Source organism: Crocodylus porosus, unplaced genomic scaffold (assembly GCF_001723895.1).
Source record: "Crocodylus porosus isolate Cpor-Errol unplaced genomic scaffold, CroPor_comp1, whole genome shotgun sequence".
Classification (NCBI taxonomy): domain Eukaryota; kingdom Metazoa; phylum Chordata; order Crocodylia; family Crocodylidae; genus Crocodylus; species Crocodylus porosus.
In genome coordinates this window covers 258,284,401-258,306,714 of record NW_017728886.1, presented here as the reverse complement: position 1 = coordinate 258,306,714, position 22,314 = coordinate 258,284,401, and the positions used below count along the sequence as shown (strand labels likewise).

Here is a 22,314-nt window from a genome sequence, read left to right as displayed (position 1 = left end):
CCGCACTTCAAGAGGGATGTGGACAACATGGAGAGGGTCCAGAGGAGACCACTTGCATGATCAGGGGGCAGCAGGGGAGGCCTTATGAGGACAGGCGACGGGACCTGAACCTGTTCAGCCTCCACAAGAGAAGGCTGAGAGAGACCTGGTGGCCACTTACAAACTTACTGGGGGGGGACCAGCAGGGAATGGGAGTGACTCTGATCACCCGAGCACCTCCCAGAGTAACAAGGAATAACGGCCACAAGTTCTTTGAGAGTAGGTTCAGACTAGACATTAGAAGGCGCTACGATCCGGAACCAACTTCCAAGGGAAGTGGTGCTCACTTCTACCCTGGGGGTCTTTTAAAGGGGGCTTGACAATTACCTGGCTGGGGTCATACGAGCCCAGTATTCTCTCCTGCCCAGGACAGGGGGTCAGACTTGATGATCTACTTAGGTCCCTTCTGACCCTACATCTATGAATCTATGAAGCTCAGTATCGCTGGTCAGAGATCATGTGCTCTGTGAAATAACTATGTAATCAGAAGCCTATAAGGTAGATTTAAGCCTCAGGTTTATGGTGAGAGTATGAAACCCTAAAAAGATAGAAACATCTACTAAGTTTCAGATGAGAAATTAGTCTTGAGAAAATCTAGGCTTATTTGATGGCTTCTGTTATAGGACAAATGAAACCTGTGGAAACGGAGGTTTTTGACACGCATCTGGTCAAACCCTGCCATATCAGTTATTTTGTTTTGAGCTCTGGAGTTGGAGAAAACCCTAACCTCAAGAAGTGAGAAGCCACACGCCTGAAAAACACAAAAGGAATAGAGCAGTGGTGAAAGGTAACTTGATTTTAATAGGATTTATTTATGGTGCAATGAAGCTATTTAAGGAGCAACAAAGCTCTCGTTGAGAGCAAATGGTAGGACAATGCAGTGCAATATGATTGAAAACAACCAAATAACGTACATGTTGGTCTGTAATAAGGTAGGTGTAGTTCTACCACAGACCTGATGAAATGGCTTAATCAGCAGGGATCTTGGTTTTCTCTCATAAAAAAAATCCCCAATTTTCAGATTAAAAAAGTAACCCCAAATCCACAGTTTTCCTTAATTAAAATGAAACACCACTATACATGTATATTTATATATTAGTGGTGTTTCATGTTAATCATAGAAAAATGTGGATTTTGGGTTACTTTTACTTTACAATCCAAAAATTGGGGATTTTTATATTTATTTTTTTTGTATTCAGAGAAAACCAGAATCCCTGTTCATTAGATACAGAATTTTTAGTTGTAGGCCCCAACATTTTACTATGATAAAAAAATGGAAGTACTAAATCCAATCCAGTTAAAAATATTTTCATGATAGCAAATATACTTTGATGGGTTTTATTTTGATTTTGGCCAGAAGTGTTGAAAAATGAGGGAGTGCCTGATAATCCAAAACCAAAAGATTATAAACTGAAAGTAAAACTAAGCAGCCTAGTACTTCTACCAAGGCCAAATAAACTAGCAGATAATTTAAATGGACACAAAGGGTGAAAAGGAAATATGGTTATTTTCAATTTATTTAACTTGAATGAGTTCCAGCTTTAAGGGGAAAGAAAATTAAGGGAATTTCCATTTTAAAGAAAGTGTTTAAAATGTTGAGATAGGTTTTTGCAGTTAATAAAAAAGGCGGAAATTCTGGCCCAAAGTAAAGATGAACATTTTGGCATTTTAAATACAGTATAGAAAGGTACAGAAATCAGAGCAAAGACTCCAGCTGATCAATGCCTTGCTGTTCTCATTTGCTCCCTCCTGCCACCCTCACACCCATTAAAACACTACAGCTACAAGAACCAGTGATGAAATACAATCACAAGCACTTAATGTCCCATAAAATCCTACTCAGTCACTCAAGCTCGTTATATGTATTCACACTACAAGAAAATAACTAATGGCTTCAAAAACCTTTACCCCTTATTTCTAGGAGACTGACAAAGATGGAGAGACTTACTACGGACATCACAATACTATTCAGTGCTTGACCCTGAAATAAATTATGCCTCCAGATCCAATTAATCTCAACCGATTCCCTGTAGAAAGTTAAGATATAACTATCCAAATAATTACAAATTCAGATTTTTACTTGTTTTGGCAGCTAAGCTATCATCTCATGCATGTTACATACCTTTTTTCAGGTATATGGTCACTTCATCCTTCTCCTGGTTTCTGACTTTAAGTAGGCAGCTAAGATGAGCAATACTAGAAGCAGCAGAGTTTCCCAAAGCACCATGCATCTGAGAAGGATAATACACACACTCTCAATGCCTTTTAATTCACAGCAAGGAAAAATATTAGGCTGCATCAGGGTCAGACACAGGCATGGGTAAACTGGCCCGGACAGAAAGGGGGCCCAAAAATGGTGAAAATAATAATAATTATCATTATATATGGTGAAAGGGGGCCACCAGAAGACTAGGTGTAGTGCTGGGTTGTATTTTCCGTGTTTAGATGGAAGCTGAAAAGGATGATATGGCAATTAGTAGGGCTGTGAGAAGCTTCAGGTGGTGATTCGATTCAGGAGATTCGGCCCGATTCAGTGGCTGAACCTCCGAAACCGAATTGAATCAGGGCACCAATTAAAAGGTCCAAATCGATTCAAAGCTCTCCAAAGCTTCAGAAAAGATTCAAAGAGCTTTGATGATTTGGGCTGTCCCCAAATCTCCGAATCAGATTCAGCCAAAGCAATTCAGGACAGTGATTTGAATCACCGAATCAAATCACTGTTCCCCAAATTGGCCAAATCTAAAGTGAATACTAGCTGCTTTGCACAGGCATAGTAATTAGTATACGTCATAACAGCCCCAAATCCATAAACCCGTAGTTCTGCTATCTGTTCAGAGCCCTTCAGGCTGGATTAGTGGATGCTACCTTGTTGCTTTGGAAATCATAGTAATTTTGTAAGTAGGAAACTACCAAAGGTAAATGGCAAAACACCCATGAAATGGATGAGGAGATGGCAACTAAAACCGTAATTTGCTTCAGCAGCATGTTTGAAAAATGGGAATTTGTGATGGATGTGGGTAAAGCTGCAGTGAAGGGGCACATGGGAGCAAATACCTTCCAGGAAAAGCCAGGGTGATTAGCCTTTTTCTATGTTCAACAGTGGCAGACACTGCATGAGAGTGTGAGAATAGCCAGGCCACATTCTGTTCCTCCCCCATCTCCCCTCTCCTTCCTCATCCTCTTCTTTTCCCATCTTTTGTACTGAAATCATTCACTCTACCTTATATGCTGTCCTATGCTGTCCTTTCACAGCATCTGATGAAATGAACTTGAGTTCACAAAAGTTTTTGCTCCATATAGATCTTATTTAGTTAGAATATATGATGTATATCTACCTTGACTTGTCCCTGACTGCCACTCACTCACCATGACACCTTGGGCATGTTGATTCATCTTATTCCCTGTTTTAGTGTCACTATGCTGCAACAAGGGTAAAATATTAATCACCGCAGGGATGCGGAAATTACGTAGAAATTACTAGCATCATGTAACAGCCAACATGTCCAGAAGTAAACTAGTGATTAAAAAATAACTAGCTATTTTGGATGTCCACATTCATACCCTTAAAAAGACACATTGTAGAATGTGAGCTGCTAGCACTTTCTAAAACTCAACTTTCTTTAAGATGTTCAACTAAAAGGCAAATTACGCAAAATCACATTTGGAAATTCTTAACCATAGCATCTTTGCTTATCCATCAACACTTCACCAGCATTATACATGAGCCCACTGACTAGGGAAACCAGCAAATGCCTTGTTGTTTCATCTAAATAAGTTCTAAAATGGGATCTTAGGCACCCTCCCAGTTATTAGTAGCAAGAACATTGTTTTTACCAGTCCAGATGTTGTACAGTTGAAATTGGTTTCAACAGCTCTGTATAGTTCACACAGCACTTTAGAGCCTGTAGTAGATACTGTGACAAAACCGCATGATTCTTCTTTTACACAATCTGAAAGCACAAATATATATGTATGTGTGTATATATATAATTACACAGTTCTGTGCATTTGCAGCTGGGCAATGCATGGAGGGATTTGTGGCAGAATCAAAGTAGGTCCTGAGTATAATGGCCACCCTGAGTGGTGCTTCCTAGGTCAGTGGGACTGTCCAGGTAGGAAAGGGGAAGGTGTTGATTGTTAGTGACCGGTGACTCTTGGATCTAATCTTAGCTTTAATTTGCCTTATTTTTTAATACAGGTTTTTAAGTAGGGTCAGAGTGCCATTTTTGCCACAATGGTCTAGGAATTGTTTTGGAGGAAATAATTTTTTGTGATATCTTTTATTGGACAACTGTACCTATCCCTCACGTCCAGCCAGACCTGTGCATGAGCATTTGATGTTTGAAAGCTTGTCCAGCGTCTCTCCTGATTAGACAGTTTGTCCACTAAAAGATATCCCAGAAAATCCTTGCCTCTTGCACAGGCTTTTAAATCAGTTATGTTAACTGCTGCAAAGGTTTTAAGTCACATTTAAATCAGCTTACGCCTTGTTTATGATTAGCTTCAGTTGGTAACGCCAGTTTAAACTGGTTTCATTCTTCAGACAGGGCTTTACAACAATGTACAGTACAGTAGTTAAATTAGTTTTAAAACATCTGGTAAATAAAATCAGTACAGCTTGTAGGAGAAACAGGAGTTGCCACTCTGAATCAAATTTCTAGCTAGCTTGGTATCCTTCCTCTTACAGTGCCCAATTCCTAAAATCTATATAACCTAGTAGCCTATTTCCAAGTGTCTGGTGCCAAATGCATCATAAAGGGGTGTGAGAGACCTAAACGACAGTTAACAGGATAATCTGAACTCAGAAAACCCATGACCACAAAGCAGACCAGTTTCCAGTGCAAATGAGGGATTTAACAAAAACAAAGGGTGCCTACACTTTTGAATGCCATACCAGTGTTGACTTGCCTTATGCAATATGATGAAAGAAAACATGTTCCCAAAAACAAGACCTCCCTCCCCTGATTTACAAGGAAAGTGACCAAAAGCCGGGATCACTTGCTCATGGCGTATTTGCTGCTGAGCAGCCAGACAGGTAACGCTTATCTAAGGGTATAGCACTAAATTCAGTGTGCGGAAATAATTATCTTTGGGAGCCGTAACTGCAGGCTGCACACATTCAGCCACCTCTCACCTGAAATACACTGCCAGAAAGGACTCCGAAGGTCTTCTTGGACTGTTTCAGATCGAAAAACCTCAGCATCCTCCGTGCTGTAGATAATTTTGGATGCAGGGACTCTCTCAAACTTTCTGAGCACTAAAAGACAGACAGGGTGGTCAGCTCTTGCACTGGAGATTTCCACCAGTTACACTTACAGTTGCCAGGGAAACACAAGACAGACTTCAGTGAAAAAAGAAAACTCAGGTTGGCAGAAAAAGAGTTCATTGGTCAAACAAATAAACAGCATCTATCAGTGGGTTTTCCATGAAATGTAATCATATTCAGGAAAATGTCTGCAGACAATCTACAACAGAGCTCTCCTGTGGAGCACTGAGTGCTCAAGACCAAACCTCTCTATAGCATGAGTGGCAACCGGGCAAAAAAAGTATATCCTTGCTTTTAAATTTGCAGGGTTACCCAGGACTAAGCTATACCTGTGGATAAACTGCTATTTTAATGTTTGGATGACTAGGCAACAGTGGGCTAAGGACTTAAATTATACGGTTATTAAGCTGATATGTCATTGTACTAAGCGTACATAGGATCTGGTACCACTGAGAGTCGTAATGAAGAGACAAACCCAGGGCATTCTTTTGCTCATGTGCACACAGATGTTGTGGCAATGGAGAGACCAAGTGACGTGTCAATGGCAATGGGAAGAGCATGTTTCCCAAGGCCCACCCAGGAAACGTACAGATTAACACCATTGCTGGTGCTTCCATAACACCATTGCTGGTCCTTCCATGAGTGGACGTGCTGAAGGCAGAGCAGAAGGATGATGAGGGACGTATCCCAGAGTTGTTCTGACATTAGCACTAAAACAATCAACCCCAGGGTGACCTCTTTAAGTATTAAGTATCTATATTAGATGGCAAGAAACAGAAAGAACAGACCCCAGGTTAAAAACTATTTTAATCACAGAGGATCAGCCCCACTACCCCTGAGCAACTGTGACTTTCATCTATTTAAGATTCTTACCAGGCACTGCTAGATGATATAGCATCTAAAAAAGATGAGCTAATTAAACCACACCTTGCCACAGAAACTTGGATAACTGATCTACAGATTATTCTTTCAGCCTGGACATGGTATCATCACTATCAAACAACTTCCCTGTTGACTGTTGCTGACAGATGGTAAAGAATGAATTGGAGGGGAGCTAGGCTCTCCCTCCAAACATATGTCCTTCCAGGTCAAGGAGCTCCCTGCTCTATAGATAAATGGCCAGAGACCACAGAGCTGTCACTTCACTGTTTTTCAAAGTTACTAATTCAATTTTAAACTACTTAAAAAGATTTTGAAATGAACCCATTGACAGCTTCCCCCTCCAAGGCTTCTCAGGTTTCATTGCATTCAAGCTAAATTTAGTCTCATATGTAAATGGAAATTTTGGAAGGAAAAAAAAGGAAGAGAGACCATTTTTCTAAATTTCCTCCCATAAAATGCAATCCTAAAATAAAACCTCACTATCATCTTTGTATGCTTTAAAGTCATTATGTGCCCAGCATCGGTAATTCAGTTGCATTGTTTTCTTTTCCCCCAGGGAAGCACAGGGTCCAAACTATTTGCATGGACTAAGCCATCTTGCTGAAACTATATCCCAGAAGTCATCCCCAGCAAATGGGAAGTTCTGAGGCAGTGGAAACCAGAATGTGGAAAGCTCTATAGAAATAACAGAGCTTTATTTATTAATACATCTTATTCATAGATGCTAGGGTCGTAAGGGACCTCAACAGATCATCAAGTTTGACCCCCTGCCTAGGCAGGAAAGAGTGCTGGGGTAGATGACCCCAGCCAGATAACTATCCAGGTGTCTCTTAAAGACCTCCAAGGTAGGGGAGAGCACCACCGCCCTTGGAAGCCCGCTCCAAATTTTGGCCACCCTTACCATGAAGAAGTTTTACCTGATATCTAGCCTAAATCCACTCTCTTATATTAAAATACAATGAGGTACTTGGTAATAGGTAATGAGGTAATAGTGTTCTTAGAAGGAAAGAAAGGAGTATGTTTTAAAGGCCAGATCCAGTTATTCATGCATCTGCTTAAGTAGGACTTAGGCAAAATTTAGTCCCAATGAGAGATTTAAAAACTTGAGTTCCAATGAGTGATTTAAACTGACCCCGTTCTGTAAGCCACAAAACTCAGGAGAGGCAATTAAGTTCATGCCATGCTTCTGTTTTGGGCCGGAAAGTACCCTAGGCACATACACATGGCCTTCTGAGAATGCCCAGAAGCAATCCAGTTCCATCACCTGGATGCCTGACTTCCACCCATGTTGTTATGATCCAGATTGGGGCTCGCGAATTGTACGAGTCCCTGACTTTGTAGCCTACAGGTTAAGGTAATTCCTTGGGCTTAGGGGATCCCATTTCCAGAAGCTGCTTCCAAGGTTATTTCTGTTTTATCACCAATGATTATCTAATGCAACTCTAGAACCCAGGTCTCCCCCTCTCTCATCAGGGTGCCATTACCACAGACAAAATCCTGTTCCCCTTCCGGCTCTTGTCTACTTTGATGCTCTATGGCCCAGCTTCAACAAGAGGAGTGGAGGATGCTTAGGTCACACCACTGTTTTTATATGGCCCCTAGACATCCAACCCTGGTCAAACTGGATGACCCTCTTGTCACAGGCAACCAAGAAGTAGACATTCCAGTGCGTAAGTGCAGGCACCTAAGTGACCAAACGAACTGTAAACCGTTGGACATGGTAGATTTTAAAGTGTAACGATTACCTAGTTTTACTCATTTGTTTTGATGCAATTATAAAGACACAAGGACAAAGACACAAAGAGCAAATTCATTGTCGTTAAGAACTAAACAGCGCACAAAGATGGAAAGGAAGAAATATTTTCCTCTTGGAATACTGCTAAGAGTAAGACCCTGAGGCCACATAGCAGGGAGGAGCCAGATTTCAGGTCCAAGAGGTTTAAATTATGGTACAGTTTGGATGCCAGTTACTCTCTGTGACCTGGAGAAAGTGAACCTCAAGGAAGGACCAGTAGTGACACCAACAGGTCTTTCCCTCTGGGTTTACTACCAAATGGCACAGCCCCTCTGATGGTGTAAATCAGGAGTAGCATTGAATTCTGGCCCATAATGTCCACCTGTCTCTGTAAAAGCATTGGCAATAAAGGCTGAATGGATAGGGGAAGGGTACCCTGACCTCTTTCTCCCATTGGGCAACGGCAGCTGAAGGCAGGTTTTACCAGATGCTCCAGGGTTGGTCTCTGCCCCTACAATAATGCATAGGAATGGATGCAAATTGCCACTGCATGCCAGGTTGGAGCTGGCATCCAACAGCAGAATCTCGTGGCAAAATTGTGCTCAAAAATGTCTGGAAAAACCACAAGATGATAGCCTACGATTCATTTTCAAAACAATCATGTATCCTCTTAAAGCAAAACAGCCAACACTAATCAGAAACGAATGTTTGTTGTTGTCGGAGATGAGTCGGCAGGTGCTTTTGATAAAACTGTCATTTCTGCTTGGAAAGAACACGGGTGAGCCAAATATATAGGACAAAAAACCATTTTGCTTAGTTCGGCTGCAGAGAGGGTTGAAAGATAAGGAATACGGGGGAGGACATTCTTCCTTTCGAAAGCAGGATTCCAAAACCCTCCTGTGCATAAGTCACATGATGTCTATTCAAAGACACAGGCTAAATAACTGCTGTAATCTGGCCTGGTTAAAAAGAGGGGAGGTAAGCGCTCCCTCCAAGAGTAGGTGCCTCCGAATCAGGGAAGATACAGAGAGAGACAAACAGCAATCTTTGGTTTATGGTCCTCAGGGAGGATTATATTGTGGTTGCTCGGGGCTGCAGGGGGGGCAGTCAGGAAGGCCAAGGCGGAGATGGGACTGGGACTAGCTTCCCGGATCAAGGACAACAAGAAGTCTTTTTGCCTTAGGGGGCAAAAAGAAGGTTCCGGGTAACATGGGGCCCCTGCAGGACACGCTAGGAAATTTGGTCATCACACCAGACGACAAAGCTAACATATTTAATGATTTCTTTGCCTCCATTTTCCTGAACAGGGACTGGAACAGCCACCCCCCTCTGAGCCCCCCTCAGGCCCCAGGGGAGGCACGCCTAGCCCAAGGGCTAGTGAGGATCTAGTTAGGGAACTTCTGGAGGGACAGGATGTATTCAAAGCAGCTGGTCTGGATGATCTCCACTCCCGACTGCAGAGGGAATTGGCTGAGGTCATTGTGGGAACCCTGGCATGGCTGTACGAGCACTCATGGTGCTCTGGTGTGGTGCCAGAGGACTGGAAAAGGGCCACTGTGGTTCCCATCTTCAAAACAGGGAGGAAGGAGGACCCGGGGAACTACAGGCCAGTCAGTCTTACCTCAATCCTGGGTAAGCTTTTTGGGAGAATTATCCAGGCACATGTCGACGAGGGGCCAGTGGGGGAAATTGTGCTTAGGAGTAATCAACACGGGTTCATTAGCAGCAGGTCCTGTCAGACCAACCTGGTGGCCTTCTACGACCAGGTCACCAAATCCTCAGACTCAGGGGTAGCAGTGGACATAGTCTTCCTGGACTTTCGGAAGGCCTTCAACACTGTCCCTCACCCCGTTCTCATTAAGAAACTGGGGGACTGTGGTGTCGACACCCACACAGTCAGATGGGTCACCAACTGGCTGGAGGGCCACACCCAGAGGTTAAAAATTAAATGAATTTTTTTATCCAGTTACATTTTCAACTTTTAATTTGAACTCTTAAGGAGAGTTCTCCATTTTCTTTCCCTGCCTGAGAAAGGAAAAGTAAAATATTTTAAACTTACAATCTCCTTCCCAAATTTTTCAAATGTAAATGTACTTTTTTTCCCAGAAATGTTAAAAAAAAAGGAAAATTTGTTCCACTCAAAAAGATATTTTGGTCCAAGAGTATTCAAAAAACCCTGCTTTTAAAGAAGTTGTTCAGTGACTGAATGACACTGAATGAAAACATAACTACGGTACTGAACTATGTGTTACAGGTCCTGTCTTGATAACAACAGATTATTGTTCATTCAAATGAAAAGAATCAGTGCTTTTGGAGGAGGATTTGGGTACCAACTTCTGAGTATCTGTGATTTGCACAGCTTCTGTTGTAACAACACATGCTGGTATAGTTAGAAAAACTGGTGAGGAAGGGAAAATAAGTAGTGCTATATGTATTTTTTCTTTTTTTTTTCTTTACTTCAAAATTTCCTTAACATTTAAAATACTGTTGAAATTTCATACAGTTCTGTTGAACTGTTTTTGTGAAAATTATCTTGACATTTTTAAGGATTTATTTCTATTTTGAAATGTCAAGACTTTGAAATAAAAACAGAGAGATTTCTTGTAGTGGTGTTGTATGGGGACTGTTCTTCATATGGGTTACTGACCCCCTCCTGGCTGGAATTTGAAGATCTCCAGTAGCAACAACTAAATCCCTGTGTAAGTATGTGCAAGGCTTGCACATTAAAAAAAAATAAAATAAAATCAGCCTTTCTGGGTAAAGAGAAATGCCCCAAACACCAACAAGAGGGAGGCCAATATTTTCTGTTCAAGTCCCTTGTATAGCTTATCCTGTGCCCATAAAGCCTCCACGCACACAACTCCATCTCTGTAGATTGTCCTGTCAGTTCCTTCACTCATCATAGTCTGACATTGCATGCAAGACCTCTCTCAAAATACATTGCCCAATCGATGGTCAATGATGCCACGCTGCCACTTTAAGCGGAGATCCCCATTGTATTCTGATGATGTAATGAAGCCCTACCCCCAGTGAATTACAGGGTTAAACAGCAGCTTTGGATGAGGGGGCTGTAGAAGCTTTCCCAACTCACTGCAAGCACGTTCTGGATGGTTTGACGGTTGATTTCCTGTAGTTATTAAAATCTGCTTGCATATGCTGCAATTAGCTTGTTTTAAACCTTCTTTTTCCCATCCTGTTCGCAGATTTTTTTTTAATGGATTATCTCCTACCCATCTGTTTTCCTTCATTCATGTACGAGATTCCTGTTCCACTGCTCTGGCTGCTGCGGCAGTAAATTAGTGTCCAGGCACTTAACCATCAGTTGCAATGAGCTTTTTAAAATATTATTATTTTTTAATTTCTTGCTGTTTATCATCACAGGTTAGATCATTACAGGTTAAAAGCTTATTCACGCTGGAGTCAAGATCCCCAACCTACACTGAGCTACTTTCAGACTTAGGTACTACACAATGCAAGCACAAAATATGTTGCTAAACAGTGTCCATAGTTTCATTTGTTAATCACAGTAGTTTCTGGTCATCTCTATGAGTATTTCTTATATTACAGAGCCCAATTCTATGTACCCTTCTTGCTAGTCCTTACCATATAGTGCAATGACTCCACTGAGAACAAAGCTGGAACATAGAAAAAAAAAGTGGCAAATTACCCAAGAATGCATATCAACCTATTTCCAAGAGTGCATTATCAACCTCTCTTTTCAGCAAATCCTTTCTTCAATGTAGCAAGGAAGAATGTGGTGTGAGGAAAGGTTAAGCATTACTGGAACTTCACAGACCTCTCTCTTGTTAAACATCAGTCTTTATGTAATGAAGTGCCACCAGCATGGGATCAAGCACGTGCAATTATTTTTTATGCCTACCTAGGCATTGAGAATCTGTAAGCAGGTCATCTGTTTCTGTCCAGCCCAGCATCATTCCAAGATTGTCAACACAGAATGATTTCTTAGTGATGGGATCTTGCTGGGAAGGTCTATGCTGGCCCTCTTCATCACACTGTAAACTCTGCCCTTTCTGTTGACAATCTGTGATGCCTGTCCCAAGTCAACAGAAAGAAAAGATTTGGATTACTATATCACTTGCTTCCAGCGCATGTGCTTGACAAAGACCTTCTAGAATGAAATAAAGCCTTTTCTGCCTGGAAGGGGCTCTCACATGCATTTAACAAATAGCATTTCTTAACTGAAGCCCTGAGATTTTAAATTATTATGACATATTATTGTTATTTGTATTACTGAAATGCCTAGAAATTCCCATCAGGGCTCATGACTCAATTATGCCAAGTGCTTTGGCCAAATAAAGGACAAAAAATGGTCTCTATCCAGAACTTACCATCTGTATGTGATAGATTTCTGGTTCCCATAAGGTCTTTCAACAAAAAAGGGAAAAATTTCTCATAAAAGGAACTCTGTTTTCATAAATGTACGTGCAGTACCTAGTCCAATGTGGCCTTGTAATGTATTACTGAAATGCTGTATTACTGCAAGCAACAGCGGTAAGGAACAATAAGATCCACCAAACCAATCTGCTGCTGCTATTTTCCCCTTGCTCTTGAAGAAACAAGCCCTCATTGCTGCTTTTCAACTGTAACGGACTTTGTTTGTGGTTGAAAGTGCTTTTCCGAGTGCTAATTGAAACTCTTAAGGATTAAAAAGTCCTGTCTGCTCCACAGAGAAGAAATATAAAATGACAGTCAAGATCTCACTCTTCACCTGGCCCCCAGCTAAGTGAATTATCAACACTTTTTAAGAAACAACACTGCCAGCAGAAAAATCTATCAGGAAAAGAGAAGAAATCCAAATGCATGCAGAGTATAAGTCACCTGTTGGCCTCTGAAAATAGCTTAAGTAGGAGTTAAACAGCGTATTAGTTTTGCTCTGGCCCACTGTACTATGGGAAAGTAGATCCGTATATCTAAAATCCTTTTTTTGCATCATTATGACTCAGTGGGTGCATCTACACAAGATGCTTACTGCACATTAGCCTAATAACACTGCGCAGTCGTGTTTCACGGCAAAAACAGTGCTAATCGCCTATTGCACAGTGTTATAAGGCTAATGTGCAGTAAACATCACTAAATAACTGCACTGGTGCTACTGCACAGTAACTTCAGGTACTGCACATTTAGTTAATACTTTATTAAGGAAGTACTAAACTAAATGTACAGTATCTAAGGCACATTAATGAACAGGTAGATGTGCCCAGTATGCATTACAGTATTTTTGAGTTCTAGAGAAGTTCTGTACCCCTGTAAAGTTGGAAAGCACTATGCATTCATGTCAAAACCTGCAAGTCACCTCTTGGATAGCCAAAATTTTGAATGAACTGATGGCCGGATATAAAGGAGTTATGCTCTGAGGTTACAGCACTACCCAAAAGGATGAATGAATTAAACACCCCACGTCCTATATCATAGACTCTCTTTTGAGAGAGAAGGTTTTGAGCAAGTGGTTCATCTACGAGGCCAGTCTAATACCAGACACCTCTGAAAAATCTCTGTGAAGTTTTTCCTACCCTCACATGTCTGGGAGTAAAGCCAATTTTATCACTACTTGGAAAGTGTTTTTGCCCCTGCCACCAGGGAAAAATAAAAGTTAGCACCTATCCAATATGCCTCCAGAAAACCGAGGTACATGGAGCAGTTTCTTACCACGGTGGCAGGGGCAGCCCAGGCATAAATGCTGTTGCCACCAGGTCCAACTTCCCCACATGTGTTGAACTGGGAAGCAACTGCAGCAGAACTGGCATGCCTGCCTCATTGGGGTCATCTAATAACCCTAATGCAGGCAAGAACACCCACTCCTGCTGCAGCCCTATCCACTCCAGTCCCACTCATACCTCCTGGAAACAGAGGCGTGAGGGACAGTTTCACAGGCCAACCACACTAGCAGCAGAGACACCCATTTCCAAGTTGCCATTCTGCCTCCACGGTCAGATGAAACTGCCCCGCCTCTCTGTTTCCAGGAGGCACGTATGGCGCGGGACCAGGAACGGCTGCGTCTCCCTGTCCTAGGCTCATCACATAGGCCTTAAGCAAGTGTGGGCTGCACACAACGCATGTCGGGCATTTTTACCTAGTGGTGACAATGCCAGAAGTGACAATGCCTTGGTTGAGAAGCAGTGAGGTCAGCTGAGGCAGCACAAACAGTGGTTTTTCAACTTGGGGTGGGGGGGCTGCCAAATACAAAAATGTTGCACAGGGTGGCTCTGACTTAAAACATTGAGAACTACTGCTTTCAAGGCTAGCAACAGGTACAAAAAGTCAGTCTTCAGTAGAATGGTTGTAGCACTTACAGTGATCAGCTGTGAAAGCTCCAGTGGAGATGGTAGTTTTGCCCAAGGGACACTTGATGCAGAAGAGACTTCCAGTCTGCGACTGATAGAACCCGCGAGGACATGGAGTGCATTCGCCGTTCTGGAAGAAGCTTCCTGGAGGACAGACAACTGGAAAAGAAATAGACTTACTATGACTACGGAATACTATGTCTATAGACTTACTATGTCTATGGACATCCATATGCATATGAATTCAAATAAATTCCATCAACAAAACCACTCTGGTGGACCTTTCCATTGGCTCTGGATGGCTTTGGAACAAGTCCTTAATGTGCATGCGTGTTTCTAGGAAAGGTTTTTGTTCCATTTAAAATATTTACTGGAACCCCCACATTGAGTACAGAACATCGGCCACGCTCTTAATTCTGATGAGGCTAAAGGAGGCTCTCAGATCAAAGCATATCGGTACTCTGGCCAAATTGACACGCAGGACAAACCAAATGTGACTTTTGTGGATCCCATTGTTTTGTAACAAGACAACTCCACTGTGGGGACAGACTCTGAAATTCAACACTAGCTTCTGACAGAAAAAGGAAAATTCATTTTAATAGAAACTCAGAGGATACCTAGCGGAAGGACATCATGTGGTAATGCTTTCCATCCCAAATGCCTGGTAATGAAATCACAGGTAGGTAGGTCCAAGCAGGACAGTAATTGTTGGATTAAAGAAAGCTAATCATATACATGACAACTGAAAAACAAATAAAGATTTCTCCCTATAGGCTAATAATACCTCTCTGAGTTCAGCATTTCAGAACAAACCAAGAGCAACATTTCCAGCTGACATTCTGCATGTTACAAAGATGATTCATTGCTTCTCACCAGTCATGTAATACCATTTTCCTTTTGGGTCATTTAGACCAGCATCACCAGCACAGATGAGTCCCAGATACATTTACAGGACAACATGTTTACATGCAATTTCACAGCTGCCTTCCAGATGCAGATTTCCTTCAAAAATGATCAAATGTGTATTTTGGGACAATGACAAGGTGTAAAATTTCACCTCTTCTCTTTCCCAATACACTGACTACTACTTCAGCTTGTACCAAAGAGTAACTCTTGTGGAAACCAGGCCATCACCATTACAAACCCATAAGGTGAATATGTTGTGTTTGTATCTGATCAGCCAAATCACTGCAATGTAAATTAGTTTAACTTACTGGAATGCTTCAATGATGATAAACTAGAATGATAGATAGTCTGAAAATGACCATCTTGCTCCATTCCTCACCACATTTGTCAAGTTCCAGCGGGAGAGCCTGGAGTCACAGACAGTGGTGGGATGGGAGAATTATTTCCAAATAGACAACAAAGCAACCACAGTAGGCACAGCACATATCTAAAATCAATTAAGAAACCACTAAATTCTAGAGGAGACAGGTCACTCATTTCTCGTGTATATCTGTCCAAAATGCCAAACTATATATTCCATTTTTAAGAGGGTTTCCAACAGATGCAGATACCAATTCCAAAGAAGCTCAGCAGAAGAGATAATATTTTCCTTACTGATGAAACAAAGAATATGTGAACTATTGGAGGGCAGAAAACAAGGGATAATGAAGAGATGCATTAAAGTGCATGAAGCTCATAAAGAGAAAACAAGCTTTTCAGAGCATTCTTCTCTCTTCTCCTGGAGCCTTACATCCTACACATATAAATGAGCAGATTCACATCTTGCCTCTGCACTTGTTGTCTTACTTTGCTTCTTGCTTTTGGTAAGGAGGGGAAATGGTGCCGGGTGGGGGGGAAGTTGCAAAGATAAAGTTATCATGACTGGGTGGTTTTCAGAAATATAGGTCCTAATTCAACCACAGGTGATGTCAGTGCAAGGATTTGGAGATGGAACATTACCACCTGCATTATGCATTACACAAGTTTGCACTAAAGTATTGTAATGGTGTCTTTCAAGCCATAAATTTACATAAATTAACCAGGCTGGAAATTAAAAATCAGCCTGAACCTAAATTCCAAACCAAAGTTACAGAGCTGGCCCCGAATTCCATACTCTTAAAACTTGACAACCCTAAATGGCTTGGATTCAACATTTCTGTTTATGGGGTTTGAAATCTGGTCTTGTTCCAGTTCCTCTCCAGCTAAGATTTTCATGTACAAGGGGCACAGATTTCCCAGCATGCAGGCCCAGGCTCTGGGTGTCTTATTGGAGGAGCTGCACCCATCACTTGTCTTAGAGGAAACAGTGTCCAGCAGACTCGATCGACTGAGTCTGCTCCGACATGTTCCAAGCAGAACACAGCAGAGCACGTGTACAGGCATCCCCAGACCTCACGATGTGCATAAAACACAGTGCATACTTAAGTCACTCAATGTAATGATCAAACAAAGGAACGTAGAGAGGAGTAAACTAGCATATAGCAAACACTAGCAAAGGAATAGCCGTCTTCCAGCCAGGAAAACGCATTATTATAAGCACTGTCATGAACTTAAACTTGAAGCAACAAATGACCAAAAGAAAACCACAACACAGATGGAAAGGCAGATTACTGCAGAGATTGTCTCTAAAAGAAATATGCAAAGCACAACAAATTACTGAGACCACCAGAATGGCTGGCTGCCGTTAACAGCTATCCAAACCACTCTCCAGCAAGGGGAAAATGTCATTGGACAAGGGAAATAACATAAGTAGTCAAATAAATAAGCTCAGAGTCTGGAAATATATTTTGTAGCTCAAAAAATGAACCAAGACAGGAAAGGAAAAAGAATGAAGGCAATTGTCCCTCACTGGTAGTTCTGCCTACCATGTAAAGGTAAATCTACTGAGCGCTCGCATTAGTAAAGGCTGCAGACCTGGACCCACATGGTGTTTTGTTCCCCTCAAAAGAACTCCATGTAATAAATTAGTGACATTACCCCTATTTTTATGTGGAGAAGCTGGCTTTCCCCAAGGCACATCTTTGAGGAAAAACACTTTCCAGTACACTCATTCACTCCACGTCCCCCATGCCAACATCACGTTAGTGTCAATGGTGTTAGAGAAACTCCAGGTCACAAGTAATTTTGAGGAACCAATGACAAACATAGGTCCCATAGAGGGAGACTAAGTGACTTATTCAAGGTTACATGGGATACCAGTTGCTGGGCAGACTCTAGGCTAACACCTTTGCCACTGGACCATCCTTCCTCCCCACTACTAATTACAATAGACGCCATTCAAACTAATTCCATTTAATGTAGAAGCTAACTGAAAGAGCAACGGGTAATGTCTTCCCGATGATGTCATTCGGTAGGTTTTGTAAGATGCCAGCATAAAAAGTCCAGTCCCCAAAAGTTGACAAAAAATGTTACTAAATAATAACAAGTTGTTTAATTAGTACTGCAATACATTGGGATATAGAAATGGTTAGGGGAATACAGTTTGCAGCACCAGTTGTTAAAAGTTGCCACCATATGTTGGATGCTCCATGAAAACTAAATGAGGGTTTTCTAGTCCATTTCTTATACTACCTTATACTGCTGCCGCCTATGATGAGATCATGCTCTTTATCACATTGTTTAAAGATAAACAGTTTTGCTGACTAACAAGGACGAACAGGCCGGGGGGGGCTCATGACTTCTCATCGGGATCGTTGCTGGAAGGATGGGAGGAGGCCTTGCAGAAAGAAGCCTTAAGTAGCAGCCAGCTCAAGAAGGAGCTAGCACTGAGCGCAGTTGAAAATAGCTAAACTGGAAAGAACAGCAAATATTTGGAAGATGCCATTTTACACTGTGCACATCCTGATGTGCGTCAATGGGGTGACCACCCAGCCACTGTTATATCAGCTCTTGGCTCGTGTCTCCATTAGTTTTTAATGGGAGAGAATTAATTGCCGATTCATGTGAGGTAGTTAGCGTGATGGAAAGAGTGGACACCCTCCCAGTGTTTGTTTAATGCAATAAGTGGTTTGTCTTAGAGATTACCCTTGTGTAAACCACAAATATTTATAGCTGGAAACAAATGCTTGTGAAGTGTGCCTATTAGCCTCTAATGCCTTGTCTTTACTTTGAAACAATGATGCAATCCTTAAGGCCATGGTTACAGAGAGAAGTAATTTGAAACATTGCCACGTGAGACTGGCTTGGACATCCATCAGAACGGTATTGTTCACCCTTAGGACACACATGCAGCCCCTGTGGCATCCCCTGGCTGTTACTTTTCAGAAGTGCTGCACCACATACAATCACAGTTCTCCAGCCAGGGAGAGCAAGAGGAGGCAGCAGGCAGCTCCGGCTCCACCCCACAGAGAGAAGAGGTAGAGGGGAAGGGAGAACTTAGAGTCTAGGCAGGGCACCAAATCCTCTGCACCTCTCCTCTAGAGAGGATTGGACTTGAAAGGCCTGGCTTGCGGGGGGATCTGGGAGTTGGCAGCTGGATGATGATAAGGCTGGTTCCAACTCCAGGAGGCCATCTCCAGGTCTAGCTTGGCTCCAGCAGCAAAGGAACAGCAATTCAGACAGAAAATCTCTGTGGCACAAGTTACAAAAAGTGAAACGCTTCAAAATAGTGGCTCGTTTCAAGAGAGACTTTTACAACACTGGAAAAGGCATATACATGCGTCTACTTGGCCATTTGAAATGCTTCAATGGTTACATCTGTCTGCACCCCATGTTAACCAATATGTGGTAACTAACATGAGGTACACCCCTAGCAAAGATGAGGCGTTTTGTAGTTGTAACGTGGTAGCAGGTAAACGGAGGTCAGCTGCTACTAGCTCACAGTCCTTTCATTTTAAGTGCCCATGAGTTCAGAACCGTGCCTTCCTCTTAGCGAAGATGCACCCATTCCTGTTTCATATCAGTACATCAATTTTATTTAGGACTAGGATTGTTACCAAAGCAGATATAACTCCTAATGCAGACACAGAGGGCACTTATAAATGTGCCCCGGGATGCAGGGGAGCACTTCAATTAGCAAGCCACGCTAATTAAAAGCACCAGAGTATCATGTGCATCAGCATCCCCGTGCTGAAAAATGGCGGCAGGGTGCTTTGAACTAAAGTTCATCGAACGAGCTATAGTTTAAAGCACCCTACCACCATTTTTCAGCATGGGGACACTGATACACATGATGCTGGAGGCTGCTGGAACATGGTAATTTCTGTGTTCCAGCAGATTTGATTAATGGAGTCTGCTCCAACATGCTGGATTTACAGTATGTCGGAGCAGCCTTGCTGCACATCTATAAGAGCCCAGTAATAGCAGTATAGTTTATGCCCTTTCGGTTACAGAAAAAGCTACAGAAGTTTAAAGCAATATAGCTATGTCCACATTTGAGAGCTGTATCATTTTAACAATTGCAGGATGGTAATAAAAAAAAAAAATCTGACTTTCAAGCATAGACAGACTTTTAGACTTCAGACAGCAGAGCTTTCATCCAAGCACCTTTTGGCAGCATTAAATTCCCACAACATTTAAAACAACCAAGATAAACTATTTTGCTAGCATTCTGAGTGACAATAAGGTAGGAGCTTCCATCCTTCACATCTGGCAATGCCTTGTCACTTATTTTTATTGTCTGCTTTTTCCTCCATTTTAACATACAAAATGGATCAAAGGGCCACAAGTATGTTCATGATCAAAAAACAATGTAAAAATTCAGCTTGTTACTTCAGCCCAGAAACCAAGTGGGTATCATAAGGAATTAGGAGTTGGGTTTTTTAATAAAAAACATTAAACAGAACAATACGAGAGTGAAACCAAGTAAATATGTTATTAGCATTATCTAGTGTGGGAAAACAATGACACAACTACTTTTTATTCTCTGTGCTCAGACATCAACAGAGTTCACTTGCACCAGACTACAATGAAATCACAGCAGACCATGGCTGAGGTTGGACTATTGACTGTGACACAGCCCACTCTGCATGTGAACTACCTGTAGGTGAATTTCTGCCTTGTTCACCACTTCAAACCACTGAAAATAGAGGGAATTAAGGCAGTGCACAAGCTTTGTGCTGGCCATCTGCACAGGGATCAGTCACTGTGGTTATGTATGCATTTCACTTGCTACTGTAGCTGTAGCACAGTGTAGACTAGTAATTCTGAACCAGGGTGTCACAGCACCCTGGGTGCCTTCAGATCTTTTCATGAGTGCTGCTGGATGCCACACAAATGTTAGCACTGCTAGGTGTGCAAACAGGATTCTCAAGATAAAACCTGAGATTTCAAATAGGAATTCACAATGTTCAAAACATCCTGACCCGCTGTGCTCTTTTTGAGTTCTTTGCAACAGAAGAATGGGTCTATTTTTTGTAGCCAAAAATTAAATGAAAGCTAAGAGCTGACAATTTCTAAAGAGGACCTTTAGTTGTAAGGAGGGGTGCCTCAAGTCTAAAGTAGTAGAGATCAGTGTAGACACATCCCTGCTGCAATATCCCCTTAAGAAACTGGATACTCACCTAAATAAGTCCCTGCTGGACTCTGTGCTGCTGCAGGTAGCACGCTACAGTAACCAAACTAGTTTATAGGCACTGCCAGCAGTCCCTCTCCAATGCTAAGAAAGGGCTCTCAGTACACAACATTGAAGTCATAGTGACATCAGATTGCCCGACTATACTGGCATCAACATGGGTGCTGCTTGTTATCCCCTGTAATAAGCCAACCAGAGGAGAAATTTCCCCTCCACCACATGGCAGAGGTATGAATGCTCAGTATGGTAAACCAGAGAGTCTCTTCATATAAACTCATCCAGTATCAGGACCTTTGATGGTTTTCAGAGTTAACAGGAACAGGCCAAGGTTTGCTCACACTAAGGTTTTCTCAGCTCATTAGAAAGTTGACCGAGCTCCTCTCCCACTTCTGCACTCAGACCCAAGCAATCCCAGCACTTCTGAAATAGCTAGCTGGAAGGAATTCCTGTCTAAATGGGAGAGGCTGGGGCCATGGACAGCCAGTGAGAGCCAGCAGAGTTGCGGGAGCCCTAGGGGAGGGTGGCAGATGTCATTCTGAAGAAGAGAATCTGATGAATACGAGTCTCTCTCTGGGGACTGGGAGCAGCTCCAAGAATCTGGATGTGGAGGCAGTTTATTACAGGGAAGAAGACGTGCAAGTGGGGATGAAGAATGGGGTAGACCTCCAATCAGTTTTTGTACTGATCATTACCAAGACAGCTTCCATTTGCATCTCCTACTACCTCATACAGCTGCCTCAGGCTTTGTCCAAGGACACAAAATCCAACAGTTCCTGGCAATTCTGCAGCCAGGGAGAGCAATCTGGTTTCCAGTCTGGTTCCTGCATCATCATCAGAAATGCTGTAGTACCACTGCAAAATCTTTACAGCTAGGGATGATGCACAAACCAGAAAAAGTCTGGCCTGATGCTCAAGTCCCAGCTGAGCTTCCAATTATAAAGATCTTTTTACTTCTTACTTCAGCAGATTCCATACAACATCTGAGAAGCACGTGCAGAATCACCAGAAGCTCATTTCATCCACCTGGCCGTGTGTAACAGCATCCTAAAGGGAGGAGCATAGGAACAGTTCCTACCACTGCTCTCATTCATATTCTCTTTCCCATGCATCACTTGGCAAACTGTATCAAGGAAAGTTTGTTGTTTATTTTCTACCTCTTAGCAAGTATTGTAGTGTAGGAAGAAAAGCTGACGGAAAACATACCACATCCTTGGGAGTTTGAGATTGCGGTCCCAGGTGATGAACTTCTTCGGAATCCACTCCTGCAGCCAAGCTGGACATTGGGAGATAGGTCAAAATCTTCATCTCGGAGGAAACTAATGGAAGTAGCTGCTGGGAACTGCTTGGAGTCCAAATGTAGAAGAAAGCCGCCGCTCTCAATCAGTTTTACAAATCGCCCAATGAGGTTGTCACCAACAATTGTGTTTTCTGAAGCGAAAAGAAATAAAACTGAGAGTTTTGAAAATGGCTCCAACTGGGGAAAAAATTAACATGAGACTGATAATCTTCAGACTAAAGGTACACGTACATCCAGATTACACACCCAATGTGTACGGACAGCCACTACCAGCAGGGCCTCAGCCTGATGGGTAGATCATCAGTTTCACATAAATAAATTCATATTCTAAACCCT

At 42.2% G+C, this 22,314-nt stretch overlaps 1 protein-coding gene across 1 annotated transcript in view; it reads right to left on the bottom strand.

Annotated features, from left to right (window-relative positions):
- The window catches only part of TG (thyroglobulin), a 210,241-nt gene that overhangs the window by 131,636 nt on the left and 56,291 nt on the right, over positions 1–22,314 (bottom strand). Inside the window, exons 20-25 of the mRNA XM_019547510.1 lie at positions 21,885–22,109; positions 14,234–14,383; positions 11,803–11,973; positions 5,174–5,296; positions 3,874–3,989; positions 2,162–2,270 (exon numbers count right to left, since the gene is read on the bottom strand). Coding sequence (XP_019403055.1) covers positions 2,162–2,270; positions 3,874–3,989; positions 5,174–5,296; positions 11,803–11,973; positions 14,234–14,383; positions 21,885–22,109 — 894 coding nt within the window. The remainder of the gene's footprint in view (positions 1–2,161; positions 2,271–3,873; positions 3,990–5,173; positions 5,297–11,802; positions 11,974–14,233; positions 14,384–21,884; positions 22,110–22,314) is intronic.